The following is a 22,678-nucleotide window of genomic DNA, read 5'->3' as shown; positions in this document are numbered from 1 at the left end:
TGGGAACCAGGTGATCTTAACACTGGATCACCATCAGCCAGGCTCAGATCCTTCTTTCACAATTGCCTCCCTCAGTCAGGTTCAGACCAACTTTAATTCGCAGACATCCCTCAGTCGAGCTCATATTTGCCACAAGATCTTCATGGGTGAATTTTACTGTTCACGCCGGATCCCCCTCTTCCGGGCTCAGATCCCCTTTTATACAATTAGTCCCCCTCTTCCAGGTTCAATACAATTTCAGCTCACAGGCAATCGAAGACTTTTGAATGTGCACAGGATTCAACGTAACCCGCTGCAGGCCCACTTTGATTTCACAGTTCAATAATCTTTACACGCTCTGGGGGTTACCAAACAGAGACTTTCGAGTGAGCAGCCACGTGGTGCCGGACCACTCTGTATCTGGTACCTATTTCGGTTTCATAAAGTTCAATTGCATACCGCCGGACCACTCTGTATCTGGTACATATTTCGGTTTCATAAAGTTCAATCGCATACAAGTTCTTTGTTCATACAATGTTGTCACTTGCAACCTTGATCATAACACAGTCCAGTCTGCTATCAGTGTCTCCCGACTCAACGGCACTGCAGCTGGCCTCTGACGAGAGATTAACATTTTTTCAGAATAACGACATGAAATTGCCATTTAACTCTAACTGTTCTGATCTCATGGACCGGGGTTTAAGACCTAAGGGGAATTTAACATCAAATATGTACCCATCAGTGGCTGCAGCTGTTGGGAACCTCTTAAGCAGACTACATACCCCCATTTTACCTCTGGCTAACAGGGGCAATGTAAACACGTCAGAGACTATTGGTCCCAAATTGTATAGCAATTCCCAACCTCAATGGGCTAAGGATTGGGTTCATAAGGTCTCATGCCAAGTGGAGCTGAAGAATGACCTGAATCGAATGAAAACTGAGTATGTATTAAAGTTAACCAGCCAACTGGGATCCGACATTTGGGTCTGTTTAAATAGAGAACATATGGACAATTGTTGGTAAGATCTCAGATTTGGCACTTCTTTCCTCATCTCATATTGACCGGGTAGCAGTTCCGGATAGAAATCATCCTGAGACTGTCATTATTCACTTTAATTCAAATTTAGTGAAAGAGCTTGTTCTTACTAGAAGGTTAAGCCTGTAAACCCTTGGTTTTGATGTGTGTAATTAATTTATGGGTCCCATTGGTGGATGTAATACTCTGGCACAGCCTGTTTATCAGGGGATGAGACCAGCTGCCATTCAAGATGACCGTGCCGATGGCTATAACGCTGGCCAGCCATCACCAACATCAACCCTCTGGAGAAAAGACGACCCATTGCAAACCAGTGCAAGCAAACGCTGAAAAGAGAGAGATTTCGCTATGTATAAAATCTTGGAACACAAGGGTAAGCCACCATTTATTTACTAACCGGGTAGTCCCCAGTCTCTTAAAGGTGGAAAATTGTATTTCTCTACAAGAGACGTGGTTGAATGAGTCTCCGGTTATGGATGGTTATCAGGTCTTCTCTCAATCGGCTAGGGCAAGTAAGGGCAGGAGGGCCTCGGGAGGGCTCTTAATTGCAGTGGACTCTCCCCTAGGAATTAATGCAATCCCACTGGAAGATCTAACATTTGGTGCTATGGCAGTCTCTCTAATATCTGATGATCAGCCGCTCAAATTTCTCCTGGTTAATATATACTGGCATAAAGGGATTGCTGATTTTAACGGTTTTGTAGCTATGTTATTGGAAAGGATATTATCATGGTTAGCCTTGAATAGTGAAGGGAGGGTGATGGTTGCTCGAGACTTCAATGCTACCTGTGATTTTCGTGATGCTGGAACTGAAATGTAAGAACTGTCGACGGATATGTTCTCCCAGAACCTTAAACCACAGACGGGTAGGAGTTGGCAATTGGCTTTTGAGATGCTGGGACTTTATCAGCGGAATGGGAGGGATTTTGGTGAAATACATAATATGAAAACTTGGTTCAGAGGAGCAAGTTCATTGACTCTAGATTACGTTTTCATTGATGGCCACCTGCTAAACTGCTGTATCCCCTTCTCAGTGATTAAGAATGAATGAAGTGATCATGGTTTTTTTAGAGGTCAAATTCAATATGGTAATATGGTTCTAAATATTAGGAAACATTCTAAGATGTCCCAATTGAGAACTACTGCCTCAGGCAATGCCATACGCTGGTCTGATTCAAATATTACATCTCTAAACTTAGAACTGCACTCCATTATGCAAGTGACAATGGTTGTGGAGTGGAAGACGGAGGTGTTCAATGAAAAGAACTTTGATGGCTTTATGAGCAATATGGTTAATCAAGTGCGAATAAACTCCAAGAATAGGAGGTAGGAACATCATTAACCCGATACATATTCATAATGAGGAGCTGGCAGGAGCAAAGGCAATTATGAGAAAAGAGATTAGATATTTTAAGATCTCATCTCTAGACCGCCTGCTAAAATATAACCATATAAAAAAAAAAATCAAGCAAAAATACAAAAACTTCTGCAAATCAATTAGAGCGTCCATGATGCAGCAGGATGCTGAGGCTATGCTTCGAATCCTGATAGCGTCTAAAGTAGGTACCTTTTGGATCTTGATTAATAAACAAGACTCTGCAATCAATACATCCCAAATTAATGCAGTTTGGGAAACCTCAGTGGATCACATTTTTGGGAGATATGTATGGTATTCCATTACGAACTATTAGAAATGATCTTGCAATTACTATTCCAGCTTTTGAACAGAAGTGGCCATTTGAACTTTATAGAGAAGTTATTTATAACTTAATAATAAAATGTAAGAATTCTCGGGCACCAGGGCCGAATGGCCTCACAAATAACACCTTTAAGGCCGACCCTTTTTATTGGACCAATGTTCTGTTTCTACAATTTGGGAGTATCCTGATGCCAGTCTCGTGGAGTACGGCAAATGTTGTTCCGATTTTTAAAAGGGGTAGTTGGTCTGAACCTAAAAATGACCGACCCATATCACTAATTGATGCAGATTGTAAAATGTTTACTTCCCTCCTTTTGATACATTTGGAGAATTGGGCTGCTAATATGCATGTCCTAAACAAACTACAGACAGGCTTCCGTAGAGGTCATTCGACTAACATTAATGGGTTTACCTTGAAATCACTAGTAGAAGCTGCATGGTCAGAAGGTGTTGGGTTTACCTACCTTGCATCAATCAATCTCTCTGTGGCATTCGATTGTGTAGATCGGAATAGACTGTGGGCCAAATCGGCTAGCTGGAGGTTGCCTAATGGACTACTGCACCTCTGGATGGGATTGTATGAGAACTCAAATATCCAGAAACAAATAAATAAGGAAGGTGATTTAACCAGTAAAATTAGCACTCATGTGGGATGGAGACAGGGATGCGTCTTGGCCCCACGGCTTTATAATTAGTATATGTCAGATGTGGGTGAACATCTGGAGAAAGCCGTCTTGAGTACACCAAAAGTTGGCCAGTTTGGTGTATTCACTTAGGCCATTCAGTAGGTGCTGCAAGCCTATTGCTGTCCTATCAATCAGGACGATGTCATCTGCATAGGCGAACCAATAAACCTTGGTGGAGTTTAGTTTGGGGCTTGCCATGGTCCAGGGATGTAGCCCCAGACACTTAGTAACTCATTTTACAGTCACAGGGCCAGAGAGCCCAGCATCTTCTTTGCCACAATTACTCTTCACTGAGGTATATTACAATACTCACTATTTGTAATCTACACCAGGAGGATAGTGCCTAGTGCACTTGATCCCGATTCAGGATTTTAGTACCACAGTTAGCTTTAAGGGATGGGGAGCCCTTTCAACTCATTGAGTGGGTGCTCACGCATCCCTCTTTGTCATAAGAGCAATAGTGGAGGTCCCACTAGAAGTAGAACCTTATCCTTTATCTTTTTTATAAGGGTTATGGTTCACTGCTCACCTATTCTTTTTTCTCTAAGTGTTATAGTGCCTGTACTTTTGCATGAGCAAGGGATATGGTGTCCTTCATACCAGTAGGCTGGTCAACAGAGCTAAAGAGGTCAGGGTAACCCAGCTCCCGAAACCTCACATTTGCTTTCGACCACAACTGGAAGGTCAGCCTATCCATGGGACTCAGGATCTTCATAAGCCTCAGCTCTTCCCCCAGTATTCCTGGCTGGGTGCTGCTGCCTCTAATTAGTTTTAGGTTCCACATTTTTCTGATGCGTCTGGCGATCGGCTTCATGCTCTGTCTCACACAATTGTCTCTCTTGTAGGTCCACGGTTCTCCAAGCAGCTCCCTAGGTGGAAATCCCACCTTCCTAATGACTCGTGTTGGGCCTAAGTAGCATTCAGCCTTGACTCACTGCAACCAGTTCACTTTCACAGTGCCTTTACACACTGTGCTGCCTCCACTAACTGCAGCTCTCCCCAACTGTCTTGCTTTGGGTAAGATCTTGCCTTTGATGTGCTGGTTTTCTTGGTCAGAAGTGGTTGTGTCTTGCAATTGACTTTCTTGCGAGTTTCACTTAATATACTGAGGAGACTGGGTCTCAGCGGCAGTGATCTCATCAAAAGAGGATTGAATTCTCTTAGGTAATGTTATTGGTTGAGTCTCGGCCTCAGGAAATATAGCACTCAGTCATCACCATTGCCAAGGCCTACAGCAATGGGCCTATGTTTTGTTCCTTCAGAGATCTGCATAAAGGGACAAGTGTAGTGCCCAAACAAAACAGAAATGGCACATTATTAAGGGCTCAAGAGCTTGAAGATGAAAGGGGTCCTCGGGATGAAGGTAGATGTATTCTTTTGTCACAGTGACCACTTTCTATGTTTGCCTTCACACCAACTACTGCCTCATCTCAGCCATGTGCGATGTACAACCCACTTTTTGTAAAGACTGAAGGGGGTTATCTGTGCTCCTGCCCTCTATATGGCAGAGTAGAAGCACAGAGCACCCCAGCCAAGTTTCTCTATTGTTGGTAGCAATGGACAAGCAATCAAGGCTTAGCTCTCAGGAGGTGATGCGGGCTGATTGTTAAGTACAGTGTAGTTCCAAGCACCCGCAAAGGAATGTCCACACACAATGTTAGTGATAACACAGTTCTTTATATAACTAAGGTTCAGAATATATACACACACAATAACACACGTTATGCTCTGGCATTACTAATATGATGAATATAAACAGTTTCTATGTGGTACCACAACTACTCTGATTCCATTAAAATGCATAAACTGCAGACAGATTCAAATGGCATAGAGATCAATTAATAAAGTGGTCCAACAATAGACGTGAGGTGGAAAACAAGTTGGTTACACAATTGGAAGAATAGTACTCTAGCTAATAAGTCACAGTTCTGTGTGAGGATCCCCCACCTGGGCAAGTTGTAAATAAGAGATTAAACAAGCTCAGTTCATATATTGTTTATCAGAGTCTTATTTCCTTCTATAAAGGTTCTCCCACCCCAAGGTACCTGGTTTAGAAGAGTTCAACGTCGGGTCGTCGACAGAGCCTTCTGGAGGTACTCCCTTTAAGGCAGGAGCCACGGATCGTCAAGATCCCTCGAAGAAAAGGTGAACAATGGCGTTGATGCTGCAGCTTCGGTCCTGGCGGTGCTCGTCGACGATCGGCCATGGACGTCCTGCGAAGATGAGGGGTGCGGTGCACCTCAACGACGATACTTCATTGCTGCAAACAGTCAATGAAGAACTTTGGCCCAGCAAGGGCGTTGTGTCGTCAACGACTGACTTTCTCCGGCGGGACAAAGCAGTCGACGGTGATGAGTGAGGGACTCCTTGATTCCAAGCGTTCTTAGGCAATGGAGCATTGCAGCTCCGGGAGTCGGCGGCACAGTGTCAAGCTGTCCTCGCTTCTGAGCAACACAGCTTCGACAGGCTTCCAGCGGTTACGGTGGTCCTCCGAACCCTGGCCGACGATTGTGGACGGAATGTCCGGGCACTTCTCTTCCGTTTCCTCAGCGGTCCCCATCTCCGGTCGGCAGCCTTTCGAGGATTGACTTCTATGGAGCCTTGGTATAGATGAGGTGGTGCACGATGGTCCCTCATAGCTCGGGAAGAGGTCTCCTAGCCAGGTCCTCTCTTGGATCAGTTCCATGAAGGCACAGCACCTTTCAGATTGCATTGAAGGTAACAGCTGTCGACCTTCTTCTTCCGGCTTCGAGAATAAGCATCAAGTTTCGACTTTAGCTTCTGAACGATTTCCATCATTGAGAGGTCCCCAGATATACTGTTTGGTCTCTCATTCACTCTGCTGGGTCACACTCGGGCAACCAATCATTCAGAAGGGCATTCATGCAAGCAGGCAGCCAATCAGGCTCACAGTGCGTTCAGGCCATTCACTTCCTTCCAGACACTCACAACAAGGAATGTGTATTGGGACAAGTACCCAGTCATTCAGCACTCCACGCTGCATTCATACCAGTTTCGGGCAGGGCTGTTTCAGTCTTTGTGTCACATAGCAGAAACCAGACACCCATAACATGAAATGTATATTGGTCACACACTCCATTCACCCAGGTCCCACCCAAGGTTGTACCCACAACATACAGTCCCTGGGAAGGCTCCAGCCAGTTTGGCCTGGACTTTCCCACAATACCATATACTGAACTTCCACCCATCAGCCAGTCCGGGGAAGGGACAGAGTCAGGGCTTCCCAGGACTTTGGGAAAACAAGGTAACATGCAATAGAAAGCAAAAGGCCACAGGGGCCATCTTGTCTCCTATTAGGAATCAACTGATTCCAATGGCAGGGCCTGGGTATCCCAAAATGGAGGATACTCAGAGCACCTGTCAAATTCAGCATAGACACCAGCCCATACCCTGCTCTATAGGCCACACACAGGGGCCCGAAAACATACACTAGGGGTACAATGTGAACCCCCACCCACAGGTGCCATAACGGTATCCCAAGGGTCTGTTCACCAAACCAAAAAGAGAAAGAGCTACACTGCCAGGAGTCCTACATGGACTCCTGTGCAAAGAATAACACAGAACACACATGATAAAAGGACTAGAGGACAAGGACATGGAGGCCCTGTCCCTCCAATGCATTTCCGGGATCACACTATTCTCTATACACAAATAAACAAAAGTGCATATATTTGTGTAAGAAATCTATGAATACAAAATCCACACAAATTAAACCTGGGTGAATGGCATTACCAGCTCTTCAAAATATTCAAGTTTGCTTTTTTTCAATAATTAAAACAGATATGAACAAGTTCATCAGATTTTAGACACTCAGTATAAAGATCAAGAGATTGCAGAGCTGTTCTGTGGTTTCCATGCACTCAATAGGACCTCAAAAACCATGAGCGGACAGCTATAAAGAAAGCATTGCAAGCATTGCTCACAGTAATGTTCCTACCTGCGGATTCTGCTTGTTGAATAATTCCGCCTCAGTGATGTATCCATCCATTGGTGACCTTGGTCGTTCAGGGCTCCTGACACCACTGAGCAATTCCTGCAGTATCGCTTCTGCAATAGCAATTGCTTCCCGGGCCTCTAGCTCTCTCTGAGATAGGAGACAAAGACAAAATGGGCTAGAGATTAACATTAGAAATTAAAAGCTCTTCAGTTCTACACAGGAACCATAGATAGTAATCACAGATGTACATAGTCGACCCCTGCACCCATAGTGGCTTTATTATGGCTTGGATTTTATTTTAGGACCAAACCATGAGAAAATGGAAAGATAAGGTTACAATCTGAGGAACAGGAAGTGGCAAACAAACAAATGTAAACAAAAACAATACTGCTGTAACTTCGCTAAGTGACAAGCTGCTGGTAAGACAGTGTAGACAAGAGTACCCATAGTACTACTGCAAGTAGTGGACGACCCTTTAAAAGTAGTGGGGATTGTGTGCTTTCAGAGATGACCTGAATAAAATACCAACTTGCAAAGACACTTCACAGGTTCTTATTTTGTTAGCAGTCGGCCAAATGGCCGTCCCTATCCTTTCTAACCTAGGAAAGGGGTGATCCCACCCTAACCCAGGTGTCCCTTAGCCCCAAGCTGGTACTTGAGATTGGTAGCCCCTAATGTCAAAAGTCCTATCTTACTGTAATGGAGGGCCTAAAATCACAGCCCTACGCAGGCCAGGTAGGCCGGGAAATCCTGGGCCCAAAAACGGAAGTCAGAGTAAATGACAAATGCCTGTTTTATTGAACAATTGTAAAACAGGGGAAGCTGTTAAAACAACAGTTTAAAAGGCAAAAATATGTCACTTCTGACGTCACAACGTTATCTTGGTTAGTAAAACTACAGGATGGTGGGATTGGGTTAGTGGTATCATATAAGTATATAATCTATAGGAGTCGACATTCTGATTGGTTTTACCCTATCTGATGGCTCCACCTGGGACCACCTCTAAATTGAAAATGGTGGACACATGTCATCTCTACAATACTCGATTGGTTGATGCAACTATTGCAAAACACTATCATTTGAGAGCAATGATTGGTTGGCATTGTCTTCGCCAACCTTAGTTCTTTGGCAGGTCCTCAGAAAATGAGCAACATTTCATGGCAGGGGGATCGACATTCAGGTGCCACCTTTCCAAATTATTATCCACCATCTCCGATTTTCTAGGTCCCAAACCCGGGCATCCGCTTTGAACTGGGTTCTATCTTGCATCTTTTATTCTGGGAATCCAGAGGGAGTGAAGGCCTTGGTTTCTCCATGTCTGGAGCTAGTGAATAGCTCTTGTTCTCTAACTCTTGAGTCACATATAAGGAGACCACGTTTGGAATGATTATACTCAGCTTTTACCAGGATTTTAACCTATTTTATTCTGGGTGCCGTTGCCCTTTCTGTCCACTGGAGACTTGTTCGAGCAATTTGTCTCTCAGTGTTAGTCTTAATTAATGAACACCTGGTCCCTCGAGGCTGTCTATTTCTTTATTTAACCCAAGAGAAATATGTCTTGCACTTGGCAACTGTTTCTTTCACTCATTCCTTGGTACCAGTCCAAACCTCCCTTTTATGAACTTATCTTGGCATGTGCTTTATGAGTGCTGTTAGCTGTGGGGACCCTGCCGTGTAGTCTGGAGAACACGCCTCGATTAAGGGGAAAATACACACAAGTGGATTAAGCCCCGTCCCTTTGACTAGAAGCACTCCTTTACAGCAGGAGCATGAGTGCTTTACGAGTGATGTTACCTGTGGGGACCCTGTTGTGGAGTCTCGAGAGCAGTAATCAGAACATTCTCACTTCCACTGACTCTAAAATACTACTCTTTCAACTGAGGAAGGACTTATCTTGTGTCTTTAGAGACTATACGGATATTCATTGGAACCTGTATCATGTTATGCTTGCAGATAGAAGGGAAAATGGATTAGACCCCGTCCCATTGACTGGAAACACTACTTTACAGCAGGAGCATGTGCAATTGCGCACACACATTTTCGGAGTGCTGTACGAGTGCTGTTAGCTGTTGGCTTGTTCACCAGGTTGGAGAAAGGGTTTTCTCTACGGCCCACATTCGGCGAGTTAGGAGTAATGGTGAAGTTCTTATGAAGACTTTGTAAGTGGATTACGAAGATTGCATACATATAAGTTTGCATATTTCAGGTGATAATAAATGCTTGTAAAGTCTGGTATTGTATTGAGCTGTGCGGACCATACTGGGATTTGTCTTTTTTACTCTAAACAATATGTTCGTTCCTCTCCTGCTTTACTAGACGGCAGGGAGGAACAGAGTGAAAGATGGATTGAAGTTTGTAGTAACTGAATCCTAGAGATAATTAAGACGTAACTAATGCGTTGCACCAGCAAACAAAGGAACAGAACCTCTTGCCATAGCAGTTATTATTGACTTCATAACAAAGGGCTTTGAGACACAGGCAGTATATCTTAGACATGATGTGGGAAAACTTGAGAAAAAAAGAAAAAACGCCATACAGTAGACGCGATATACTAATAGCGCCACTGGCCTTCACTAATAGAAGAGACAGAGTCTTTCTAGAGCACAAGCACTGCCTTTACCGCCGTCACCCCAGGAGGTGGTGGAAGGCAGAAGTGAGGCTTTGGAAAAGGGACAGGGGAGGAGATGTATTCCAATTCCCCTTAACCCGTAACCCCTCACAATCCCCCTATATGGAGAATTCAGACTCTGTCTCAAACCATCTTTGACCAAATAGAGGGAAGAAACTTTAGGGGGGAATCCGGCCATCACAACTGCTCCCCGATAGACACCCCCAAATATTTCGAACTGGGGAAAAAACCATGTTGGCCTTGACCGAGCATACAGGGGAGGAGACAGAGCAGTGTGCGGGTGAAGACTCATCAACCAATCAAAAAAACAGCCCCCGATCATAGAAGTTAATACGCACCTATTACTTTGTGCTATTCAAAACATGCAATATCAGTTGCTCAGTGAATTAAAAACACACACTACCCATCTGACTGAAATCTCTGCAACATTGAAATCATTGAACACAAAACAGGGGGTAATTACACAGATGGAAATGGAGGTCCCAATGAAGGTAGTTGAAAAACCAGCTGCTCATTAGCAGAACGAAACGCGACAGTGACCAAGGCTATTTATGTCACACCCAAATCATACAACTATTCAATTGGTATTTTCGAGTTTTCTATTTATTCTAAAAAACATATGTTTTTTATTTGTACCAAAGACTTTCTAGAGCACGAGCACTGCCTTTACCGCCGTCACCCCAGGAGGAGGGTGAAGGCGGCAACAAGGCTTTGGAAAAGGAACAAGGGGGGGAGATGTATTCAAATTCCCTCTAACCCATAACCCCTCACAATCCCTCTATATGGAGAATGCAGACTCTCTGTCTCAAACCATCTTTTACCAAATAGAGGGCAAAACCTTTAGGGGGGAATCCGTCCATCACAACTGTTCCCCGCTAGACACCCCCCAAATATTTCAAACGGGGGAAATCACCATGTTGGCCTTTACCAAGCATAATGAGGAGGGGACAGAGCAGTGTGCGGGGGAAGACTCATCAACCAATCAAAAAGAACAGCCCCGGATCATAGAAGTTAATACGCACCTATTACTTTGTGCTATTCAAAACACGCAATACCAGTTGCTCAGTGAACCCACACTACACATCTGACTGAAATCTCTACAACATTGAAATAATTTAACACAAAATAGGGAGTAATTACACAGATGGAAACAGAGGTCCCAATGAAGGTAGTTGAAAAACCAGCTGCTCATTAGCAAAACGGAACGCAACAGTGACCAAGGCTATTTATGTCACACTCAAATCATACAACTATTCAATTGGTATTTTAGAGTTTTCTATTTATTCTAAAAAACGTGTTTTTTATTTGCACCAAAAAACACATATTTTTTTAAAACATAACTCATCTATACACATTCAATGGCCTTATTTGGGGCCATCATACAATATTCTAAACAGTCACTAAACATATCAATTTCAGACACAAATGAAACAAATATATACAGTTGAGATCTATAAAGCACATTGATCTCCCTTATCACTGTAGGTTTTAAAAACCCTGGCAACATCCTGGGCCATTCCTAAATTTCTTTTTTCTTTATATTGGACCTGCCCTATCTTTGCAGTGTTAATGGTTGCTGTAGCCACAGTCGACACAGTGTGTTTCGGCCGTCTCTTCAACCAACTGTGGTTCCACAATTATGCAGCCTTCATCAGGACGGATTAAATTTGTATGGATACACGTACAATGTGTTTTGTGTCTACAAGAAAAATAAATATATGTGTGTATTAGATAGCAGGTGTGTCATGTCAGTTCAGACAGAATGACTTAATGCGTCAAGAGCAATTTTATAAAACAACCAATGAAAGGCATCCTAACTTTTAGTAGTAGCCCAACATCATAACGAGGTGTCATTGGCCCTCATGTGTGTAAGTAGTCCAATACTGCCGTGGACTAGCAGGAGAACTACATTCAAGAGAGATGTACATCAGTGTGAATCAGATTACAACACAGGGAAAATGTACTGTGTATACACTACTCCGAGGCTGACCAGTGCTTCACTTGTAAAGAATGGTCTCACTCTGGACAATGAATGCGAGAAGGCAGGAAAAAAATCCTGTAGGTCCTGCAAGGACAGGGAAAGGGTATGCATTGAAGTCAAGCCCCCAGAGGGACAGAATACACTTAATGTCCAGTGTCCATCTGTGTCTATATACAGGAGATGCGCCCCTTCCTCATATAACGTCCTGCATGGTTGGACATTAGGTGGGATATGGCAAATAACCTAACTCCCATTAACTTAACGTGATATTTTGAAAAAACTGCATTTATTGAAAAACCAGCATTTGTTGAGAAAGCAGCATTTGACAAAAACATGACATAAACCCCTTGTATTAACTGTGTGATGTTAACAAAGTACTACATTTATGACCACCACAGTGCTCCTGCGTGGTGTGCAGAATGCCTGGAGGGGAGCCGATAGATGACAGTTGCTAAGCAACCAGTCCCAAATGAAAGGACAAGCTTTATACACGCGGAGAAAAATGGCGTCCCTTTTGTAATGTGCCGAGGCGGAGCGCAGGACTAAGCCAGTCTCAGTAAATGTCGGCAATCGATGTATTGTAGCCCACATAATGGAAGAATTTATACAGCTAATATCACTGACCCCATAATGGGCCAGAATGAGGAGCTGTAAAAAAAATACCCAATTTCTCAAAAACGTGAGCAGTCTGTCAGCGACCTAATTCAGATCGCTAAGGACATCTCTAATTGCTAGAGCTCCCAAATCTCACTCAAATCTGGTTCCATCCCCCTACAGGAAGTGTAGATGTGTGGGTGCAGTGTATAATGGCCATTATGAACCAGCATGTCTTGGAATGCCAGGGGCCTCTCCGGGTCTATTTGGAGACGGTTACCTGGGTAGAATCCTGTGGGCCTTTGATATAATCTTTTTGCAGGAGACTTGGCAGGTAGGGGTGCCAATTTATGATGGTTATGACATATCAAGCCAAAATGCATTGAAAGGGAACTTGGGCAGACCAAAGGGTTGAATAGCAATAGCACTTTGAAATGGTGGTGGATTGCATAAGATTGAAGATTGGCCAATCTCTAAGGGTGTAATGGTCATTATAATTGTGTCTGACGAACAAGGAGTAAATAATATTAGCGGGGGATTTCAATGCAGACTGCACTATTGATTACAAAAAGGATTGTGACTATCTAGCCCATGATGCTCCAATAGTGGGTGACACCAAAAGGAAGTGGCTCCAATCACTTGAAAATTTGGGGTTACAGAAAGTAGGCTATGAAGTCCTGACTTGGTCATCCAGGGGTCTCATTCGATTATAGACTATTTCTTCAGAGTAAGAATATGTTTAATCAAATAGTTGGACTTGATGTAGTGGCTAACAACTATAATGATCAAACATGGTTGAATCTGACTTTACATTGGGATAGGGAGAAAACAACCCAAATGTTATAAAGAACCCATTTCAAGTGAATGTATGGGGTAACAGAATTGGATCGAATAATAAACATCTGATAGATTTAACAGTATTATGCTAAGCGACTATGATCAGAACTGGAAATAAAAGTTGTCCATCTATTCTACCATGCATATAACCAAATACATGGAGACCTTCAAGATGACTTATATGAGTAGCAAAAAAAGTCTGTAAAGAAGATCATACACCAAACTGATAACACAAATACGATGTACAGTACAAGAAATGAAGAGACAGAATCACAAAAGGATCCGTGAAATTATGAAAACTGCAGTGGCAGGAGGCGAGAAGTAAGAAAATATACATGAATTGAAACAAAATTTAAGAAATACAATGTAATTCTATCGAGCTATCCTGTATCATAGAGACGGTGAAAGTATACTCAGCTCCCTAAAGGGTAACAACTGTAGTGGGTTCTGGGCTCTGATTAATCAGACAGAAGTGAAACAGGTCGTAATTCTGACTAACCCCCTACCTGAACAGATCTCGGTAAATTACTTTATGCATGTATACAAGAGTGATACAAAAATAGAGGCATGGGGAGATTACCAGGAATGCAAATTGGAAATGGATATCTCGGTGGACTATATTGATATTGATATTTTATTTCTATCGCGCTCATACACAAGTGTTTCAGAGCGCGACAAGGCAAGGGAAGGGGAACAGGGGAGAACAAAAACAACAATCTTACTAGGCCCAGTGACATTGAGAACGTGCAAGTGCAGGGTAGAGGGGGAAGGGGGAGAAGTGCATGGAAGGGGGAACAAAAGGAGAGTGCGGAGCGAGAACGAAAAAAACAAAAATAATAAATAAAAAGGCAACAAACAATGGGAGTGCAGCCAGCAAGTGGCAAGTGCTGGGTTTATGGCAGCAGGCCATGTAGGTCTGAAAGTACAGGAAGAAAAGGGGAGGGCTGTATGGGTACAGATGCAGACCCCAGTGCAGGGGGTGGCCCGGAGGCAGTGCGTGACGGTGGCAAGATGAGCAGGTACTTGGGCCCGGTGTTACGCTCACCTGGTATCCACAGGGACGCCACCCAGCCGGGTTACTCGCTGGTAGGCTTCTCAGCTCTGCCCAGATGTGGTCTGCGGGGAAGGTTCTGCCTGAAAATACAGGAGGACTGTGTTCAAGACTGACCGACCTGGGTAAGTATCCTCCCTCCACCCCCGTATGATTTCAGCCCCTCTGGGCCCTCTCCTCACCTGGTGGTAGAATTAGACGTGCTCTCCGTCCTGCCTTCTTTGCAGGGGCACATTGTCTTTCTTGGGTGAATGCGGTCCAGTTACTTCACTGACGCCGGCCCGTTTGATATTGTTCATGTAGGTCTTATTGCTGTTCTTTAGTTTTGTTGCTATCCTGCATGCCTTTATTTAGAATGTCATTTTTTCCTCCCTTAGGTATGCGGAGCTTCAGCGCGGCGAACTGGCTTGGTTGAGCCCCGCTGGTGAATGATGGCGCATTAAGAGCACTATGATGCGGTAAGTAAGCGCTATGTGCAGCGCTGCAAAGTCTTGCCTTTGCTAACCTGTGTTTTCCTGCCTTGTAGGTCGCGGTGTTCTTCAGCGTGAAAGTCCAGAGTGGTGCCAGCCAAGAGGCAACCAGCCAGGTAAGCCTTTTGAGCAGTTCGTAATTTGTAAATGTCTCTACTGCTTTCTTTAATGTTGCCTCTATCTTCCCCTTTCAGGTTGTTCTGTCCGGGAGGCGTGCAGATTTGAGGAAGCTGTTCTCATTAGCTGTGAGTGTATAAAGATGAAGACTACAGGTAAGAAGCTGCTGCTAATGATGTTCCTTTTGTCTCCTTGCAGGTTCAAGGGAATAGCTGGACACGGTGAGCGTCACGTTGCAAGCTGCAAAGTAATGCAAAGCGTGTTGTCTTGCTCGGGTGTGGTTTAAATAGCCCCAAAAAAATAGTCCAGGTAAAGTAGTCCCTAGGCTACCACACCCAAAACACTAGACCGCATAGCTTGGTTCTTAAGAACCAAGCTATGTGGATGCCTCCATGTTGGCTGGCAATTCAATAAAGTAGTTCCCAAGCACATTGTTTTTCATGGTGTATAAACCTGGCGCCATAGGCGCCAGGACTGGCCCCATGAGGGCTTTTGAAGAGGATGCCAGGCTCTAGAGGCTCGAGTCCTGACTCCACCTGGCCAATGGGTTTGCTAGAGGGGGTTTTGGGCGAGGGTCGTGACACCCGGAGGACAGAGGGTGGCCAGGTGCATGGTGCCGAGGGAGAGTAGAATCAACAGGGGAGAGGAGAGGAGAAGGCAGAAGCAAAGAGGAAGGTTTTGAGGTGCTTCCGGAACCAGAGATGGTTCTCCTCAAGTTTTAGAGTGGCAGGGAGGCTGTTACAGAGGAAGGCCCTAGCCGAAGACAGTGATCTACCCCCAGCTCGTTTCTTTGAGAAATGACTGACCCTGAGGGAGTTAGAGGTAGAGGATATTGAAAGATTGATTAAGAAATCTAGCCCATCGAGAGCGTGAGGCCCAAACCAATTGACAAATCTATTACTGAAACAGAACTCAGTTCTCTGGGCCAAAATTGTATACATCTATTCATGGATATACTAAGCAGTAGGAGGACACCCCAAAGTTGGGAAACTTCTCATGTAATACCATTTTCAAGAAAGGCTTACAATCTTTGTCATCTAATTATAGACCCATAGCAATTATGGATGTGGATTCAAAAATGTTTGCCACGATAGTTAGGGAACATCTTGAGGTCTGGTTGAGAGAAAATGACATCCTGGACGATAGGCAAATGGGATTTAGGAAGTGCATGGGTACAGGCTGTGGGGACGTCCTACTATGTAATCTCCAAAGACAAGCTTGGGCTTATCAGAGCCAGTCTGTTTATGCAGCCTCAACCAATCTTTCCATGACGTTCGACTTGGTTGATCGCCAAATCCTAGGTAGAAAGTTGGACTAATTTGGGAGTGTGAGGGGTTTACTGAGTATCTTGGTACATCTGCATAAGAACACTCAAATTCAGATTAGATTGAACTCAGAAGGCTTGCTAACAAAACCCATCTGTACTACAAATGGTCTGTGACAAGGGTGCATGCTATCTCTGATCCGATTTAATCTCTATGTGGCAGATGTTGGTAGGTCTTTAATGGAAGCATTGTTCGCCCCTCAGAAAATTGGGGCTCTCAAGATAGTATGGGCGGCCTATGCTGACGATTTAGTCCTTTTTGACCTTACACCAGTAGGTTTACAGAGACTAATAGATGCATTTGGGCAATACATGGGTTCTCACAAACCTGTCATAAATCCTCAGATAACAGTGATTATAATTTTTTTTGTTATTGTTATTGTTAAATAATTCAACCTTTCAATATAAAACAAAGGGTTTTTTCCCAAACAATCTTGATTCCATAATATACAATTACAAGTTAAGACAATAATAATAAAAGAATAACAGCAACATCAATTTGAATAATCTTAACAGTCACAGTAGTTAAAACATTTTATTTAAAAATACATAAATCTAATATAAACAGCAAATTGATGTGCATCTTTCTAACGGTTTCAGATTTCTGGAACTTTAGATTTTACATTCTTTTCCAGTTTCAACTCAAGTATGAACTTTACAATTGCAATTTGAATCATCAGATGTTTAGAATGATAAAGTTTGTGCCATAACAATTCCACTGTCAGTGTTCTGTAATCCTTACAGTAAGGCCAAAAGAGCCTCATTCTTAGTTTTCTTAATTCATAGCATTCAGAAAATAAGTGTGACAAGGTTTCACTCTGGTGTTGATTATAGCAAAATCTATGGATATTCTCCCTATTTGGGATTCGACATCTTCTCGCCCGAATCTTTCTAGTTTGGCAGAGGTTCAGGAAAAACATAAGTATATGTCGCTATACTTTGGGCTGGGAAACTTTATCAAATACGGTTCTGCGGACCTCAATTTTCTATCGACAAATATGTTGTCTCCGAATGTTTTCATATTTTCTGCACGCTCTAACAGTGCAAAATCAATCAAATTGCCATAGCTTGTTTTTGGCTCTTGTAGGGTTTTTGATCAACAGATCCGATGTGACATCAGCTTCAGCCAACAGCAAAACAATCCATGTTCTCCATTTCAGTGAAAAAGCCTGTTCAGAATTCAGCATATAATTCGACAATGTTGACAAAATTGCATTCGACTTATTAGCAAGTAAACATTTTCTGTAAAGGCAACATGCTTTCCAGCTATACATGATGTACAGGGAGGGCAAGCCTAATTCAAACCTTATTATGGACATAGGTTGACGCTTAGGCAACTTTAGCACAGTTTTCCAACAGGACCCCTCTTGCCTAGTCCATGTTGACTCTGATCTGTGGGGTTTAGTTTCAGATCCGTATAGGACAGTGGCACAATTTTTTACACATACCAATTATTGCTGAACATGAGAATTTGCAATATTTTTGATGATTTATATGCGATTCCCATACGGGCGATCTAATTTTGGCCTTCAGATCATCCAAATATGGCTGATCTCCGGTGTGGTCATTTATCTTCACACCAAAATATTTGTATTCATTAACATTCTCCGAGGTTACCCCATTCAGTGGCCACTTGTGAGTTCACTTGTTTTTCGACCTAGGTGCTTTGTATTGTAAGATCTTTGTCTTTTGCGTGTTAATCTCTAAGTGATTCTACTTAGCATAATCTCCTAAGGCCGAAAGCATGTTTTGTAGGCCTCTGGGTGTCTACGAAAGCAAAACAAGATCATCCGCATAGAATAACCATGCGACAGATGAGCTTCCTAACCTGGAGGCATCCGAGACTTTCGAGGAGAAAGTGTATCTCAAGTCAGCTATGAAAAAATTAAAAAGAGTAGAGGCCAAAATGCTCCCTTGTTTAAGGCCCCGATAGGTTGCTATAGGAGTCAATAGTTCTCCATTCAATGACAGCCTAATTTGTATGGTAGTTCTTGTATGCAATTGGGAAATCAAACTAAGCAGCGTGCTTGGGCAACCTGCAGCTGTTAATTTTTCCATTAGGGTGTTTGATATAGAATCAAATGCTAATCTGAAATCTATGTACGCCATGTACATTGGTTGCTTCATAATTTGCATTTGGATGGCAGTTATTACAGTCAGGTTGATAGATGTTCCAAGGCCAGCTACAAAGACAGTCTGTTGCGGATCTCTCAGTTTCTCTCTGTTCAACCACAGGTTTAGATCTCTGAGAATGAGTCGGGTGAAAAGTTTGCCAGGAGCGTCTAGTAAAGCAATGGGATGATAATTGGAAGCTACCTGTCGATTCCCCTTTTTAAAAATAAGCCAGCCAGGTAAATCTTTTGAGCAGTTCGTAATTTACAGATGTCTCTACTGCTTTCTTTAATGTTGCCTCTATCTTCCTCTTTCAGGTCGTGCTGTCCGGGAGGCGTGCTGATTCGAGGAAGCTGTTCTCAGAAGCTGCGAGTGGTTAAAAATGAAGAGTGCAGGTAAGATGCTGCTGCTAATGATGTTCCTTTTGTCTCCTTGCAGGTTCTGCTTCTCTGAGGTTCGAGGGAATAGCTGGACACGGTGAGCGTCACGATGCAAGCTGCAAAGTAACGCGAAGCGTGTTGTCTTGCTCGGGTGTGGTTTAAATAGCCCCAACAAAATAGTCCAGGTAAAGTAGTCCCTAGGCTACCACACCCAAAATACTAGACCGCATAGTTTGGTTTCTGTTGGCTGGCAACTCAATAAGTAGTTCCCAAGCACATGTTTCTCATGGTGTAGGAGTGGCCCCAAGAGGGCTTTGAAAAAGGATGCCTGGCTCTAGAGACCCGAGTCCTGACTCCACCTGGCCAATGGGTTTGCCAGAGGGGGTTTTGGGCGAGGGTCGTGACAGCGGACCAATCACGGCGGCCGTTTGTGTTTTTGGGTTAGAAAAGATATTGTAATATTTTTTTTGCTTAGAGTTGGACTTTTTCTTGTTTTTTTGTACTCCTTTGCACTTGTTCTGGGTGAGGTCACTAATTTCAACAGAATGGCCGGCTCCATTGTTTGTTATTTCATTCTTCGAGGATATTGCAGTAATCTGCAATTCATTTTTGTCTGGCATCGATTTGTTAGTGTTATCTATATCTACCAAGATTGGCATTTCCGTATTAGGTTCTTTTACAATTGGATTGTTTACCGGTCGAATCATGGATTTTTTCTGGTGGGTCACTTCAGCACAGGAACTACTATAGCATTTGTTTTGTACTGCCACAGGTACCCGATCTTCATTTCGGGGCAATATGCCCTGTTGTAATTGCATTATTTTGTCTAGAAGTCCTGTTTGAGTATTCAGCTTGTTGTCCATTAGATCATAAAGTTTTGTCCGTGACGATAGAGCCAAGTTCATCGCAACCAATGTGGATTGGAACAGTGAATTGGAATTAAAGTCGGAATGCACTGCAATATGCAGACTTTGCAAAATCAGTTGTTTCCATGGGGAGGGAATAGTAAAAGATATAGACAGTGGAGAGCAATTGTTATTAAATGTTTCAAACATTATAGGCGATTGTGATAGCATTGAACACTGCTTTACGCTGCGTTGCAAACTTCAAGGTAGTGCAAACACACACGGTTGTAAAGGAGTTAGTCTGTGATCTTGCTCTGTAGTGTGTACTGCCCCTTTGCTCGAGGCCACACCGAGAATCAGACTTTCGACTAGTCCAACTGTTTTACAAGCACCGTTAGTTGCTGGTGAGTTAATCTCAATTAAATCACCCATTAATTCAGAAAATGTTGAGTCGCTATTTATTAGTGCATCTGTTATCAGATCCTTATTTAAATCCATATTGGTGTTACTTTGACATGTCTCATCTGCCTCCTGAGTTTTAATAGCTTTATTAGTCAAAGAGACCATGGTTGTATTGCTAACATTCTGAACAGCAAATAGATGTTCAGACATCATTATGTCAATTACTTGTTGTTCGACAGGATTGGAGGAATCCTTTCCTTGTTTAGGTGGATTCAAAGTGAGAATCGGCTTATCACACTGGATCAGCTGTATAGAAGAGCCGAATATCTGTAATCGCAGAGTGAGCCCGTGCACGTGTGTTTGGAACACCAGGATTTATGGGAAGCGTAGTCTGTATTGCCTTCAACCGCCTACGCTTCAAACGCTCTACCAGTTTTAGGGCCTCATCACACGTTAGGCGGTGGACCAATGCCGGTAAATTACCGGCACCGCCTTTGAAGAAAGGGGAATTACCGCCTAATTCCATTGCCCTTCCCCATTCCCATTTTTGCCCCATAGGGCTCTATGGGAATGGGGAAGGCACTAATTGCGGTACCGTAATTAGCACCTTGGTCCCTTTGCGGGTTGGTTTTTAACGCCTGCAAAAAGAGGCGTTAAAGTCTCCAACCCGCAAAGGGACCTCGTAGTAAGGCGGTAAGGGTTTACCGGTACCGGTAAAATACCGGTACCGGTAAACCCTTACCGCCGACCGTGTAATGAGGCCCTTAGTGTTTCTATTTTGGATGGCCTATCAGATTTTAAGTTATAAGCGATTGGTCCGTTATGTCGCTGCATTAATCAGATGGCACAACTGAAAGAAAATAAAAATAACAATACAAATTAGTGATTTTGAAATCATTCAGAAATCACTTGTCAAGGTGTATAGTATACAGAGCCGTCAAGGTCAATGGGCCTCATTACGACCCAGGCGTTGGACCATGGTGCTAATAGCACCATGGTCCATGCCGGTAACTTACCGACTCCGCCATGGCGGAATGGGGAATTACCACCCCATTCCGAGGATGGCGGGGCGGTAATTCCCCATGCCGCCATGGCCCTTCCCCATTCCCATTTTTGCCCCATAGGGCTCAATGGGAATGGGGAAGGCGCTAATTACGGCACCGTAAATTACTGTGCCGTAATTAGCTCCTAGGTCCCTTTGCGGGTTGGTTTTTTAACGCCTGCTAAAAGCAGGTGTTAAAGTGCAACCCGCAAAGGGACCTCATAATCAGGTGTTAAGGGTTTAACGGCGCCGACACCTTTTACGGCGCTGTTAACCCCTTAACGCCTGGGTTGTAATGAGGCCCAATGTGCAGAGAGCGCAGCACGTTATTGCAAGTAAAAAATTATCTTACCAATGAAAATTTAGCCTCAAGCCACCCAGCCTCAACAGCCGCAACAGCACCTGACCAAAGCACTTTCACAAAAGCGTGCAAGCTCTGGCTGTATGGAATGTTGGGTAGGGTGGGAGGGGCTTGCTCTTAGTTTGGTTTTACACCAATGAAATCACCTATGAACAACAGAAAACATACAAATACCAGAGTGAAATAGGATGTATATACTAATAAGTCCATAAACTCAGTGGCGCTTTACTCTTTAGATCGTACCGTAGGATTGATGGAAGTAAAGTTAGAGTCCTGGAGCATCAACAGCTGCAACAGTCCTTGACCAAAGCACTTTCACAAATGTGCGTGCCACAGTGATTATAAAACTTGGAAAAGGGGCTTAAACAAGTAGTAAGAATAAAACTAATTTTACCTGGTGGCTTGATCATAGCAAATTGATGGAGAAATCAAATACGATATACTTGGGTTTCCCTATTGTGGCAAGATACACCCATTTTTTTAAAATAGAAATTACATTAAGGAGAAGTGTTTAAAACTCGTATCACAAATGAAAGTAGTGGATAGGCAGTATGGGAAATTCTCTATGCTACCAGCACTGACATTTTATAAAATGAAGGGAATCCCAAGACCTTGCTACGGTTTAGAGTTTCTTCCCACATGGTTATTCTTGGAACTGAACTATTTTGAAGCTATACTATGACGTGCGATCTTCTACTGAATACCAAAATGTGTCCTTTTGAGGTATTATGTTATGAATTGGGGCTACAATCCATTAAAAGTATAGTATTATGGAAAAGACCAAACTTGCTAAGGAAATGTATGTCAAATACACACTAATTGTTATCAAATGTTGGGCAACGAATTGAGGTAGGGACTCAAAAAGGGAAATTGTATTCAATAATTATACAAAGAAGCAAGCAATCGCTTACTCTTGATGGGCTTCTCAATTGATACACTAATAAATAATATAGTTAAGGTAAATAAAGAAAAGGCCAAGACTGGGCAGGAACAATAAATCAAGTCCTGGGGCATCGACATTGGTGATTTCGCCTCACAAAGAGATAGGGGAATTGGAACCTTATCTAAACAGATTCCCATGAAAAAATTAAGAAATAACGTCATGTATTTTAGGCCGACTGTTTTGCCAGCAAAGTAAATACTTGGCCTGCGTCAAAAATTGAGAAATGGAAAAC

General features: G+C 43.2%; 1 protein-coding gene across 2 annotated transcripts in view; it reads right to left on the bottom strand.

The window, feature by feature from the left end:
• Positions 1–22,678, bottom strand: part of MYCBPAP (MYCBP associated protein) — a 1,263,051-nt gene that overhangs the window by 492,086 nt on the left and 748,287 nt on the right. For both annotated transcript variants that reach the window (XM_069654887.1, XM_069654888.1), the window contains one exon: positions 7,359–7,505. In XM_069654887.1, the coding sequence (XP_069510988.1) occupies positions 7,359–7,505 (147 nt within the window). The remainder of the gene's footprint in view (positions 1–7,358; positions 7,506–22,678) is intronic.

Source organism: Ambystoma mexicanum, chromosome 3q (genome assembly GCF_040938575.1).
Source record: "Ambystoma mexicanum isolate Mex_15411 chromosome 3q, UKY_AmexF1_1, whole genome shotgun sequence".
NCBI lineage: Eukaryota > Metazoa > Chordata > Amphibia > Caudata > Ambystomatidae > Ambystoma > Ambystoma mexicanum.
This window is presented reverse-complemented; position numbering and strand designations above follow the sequence as displayed.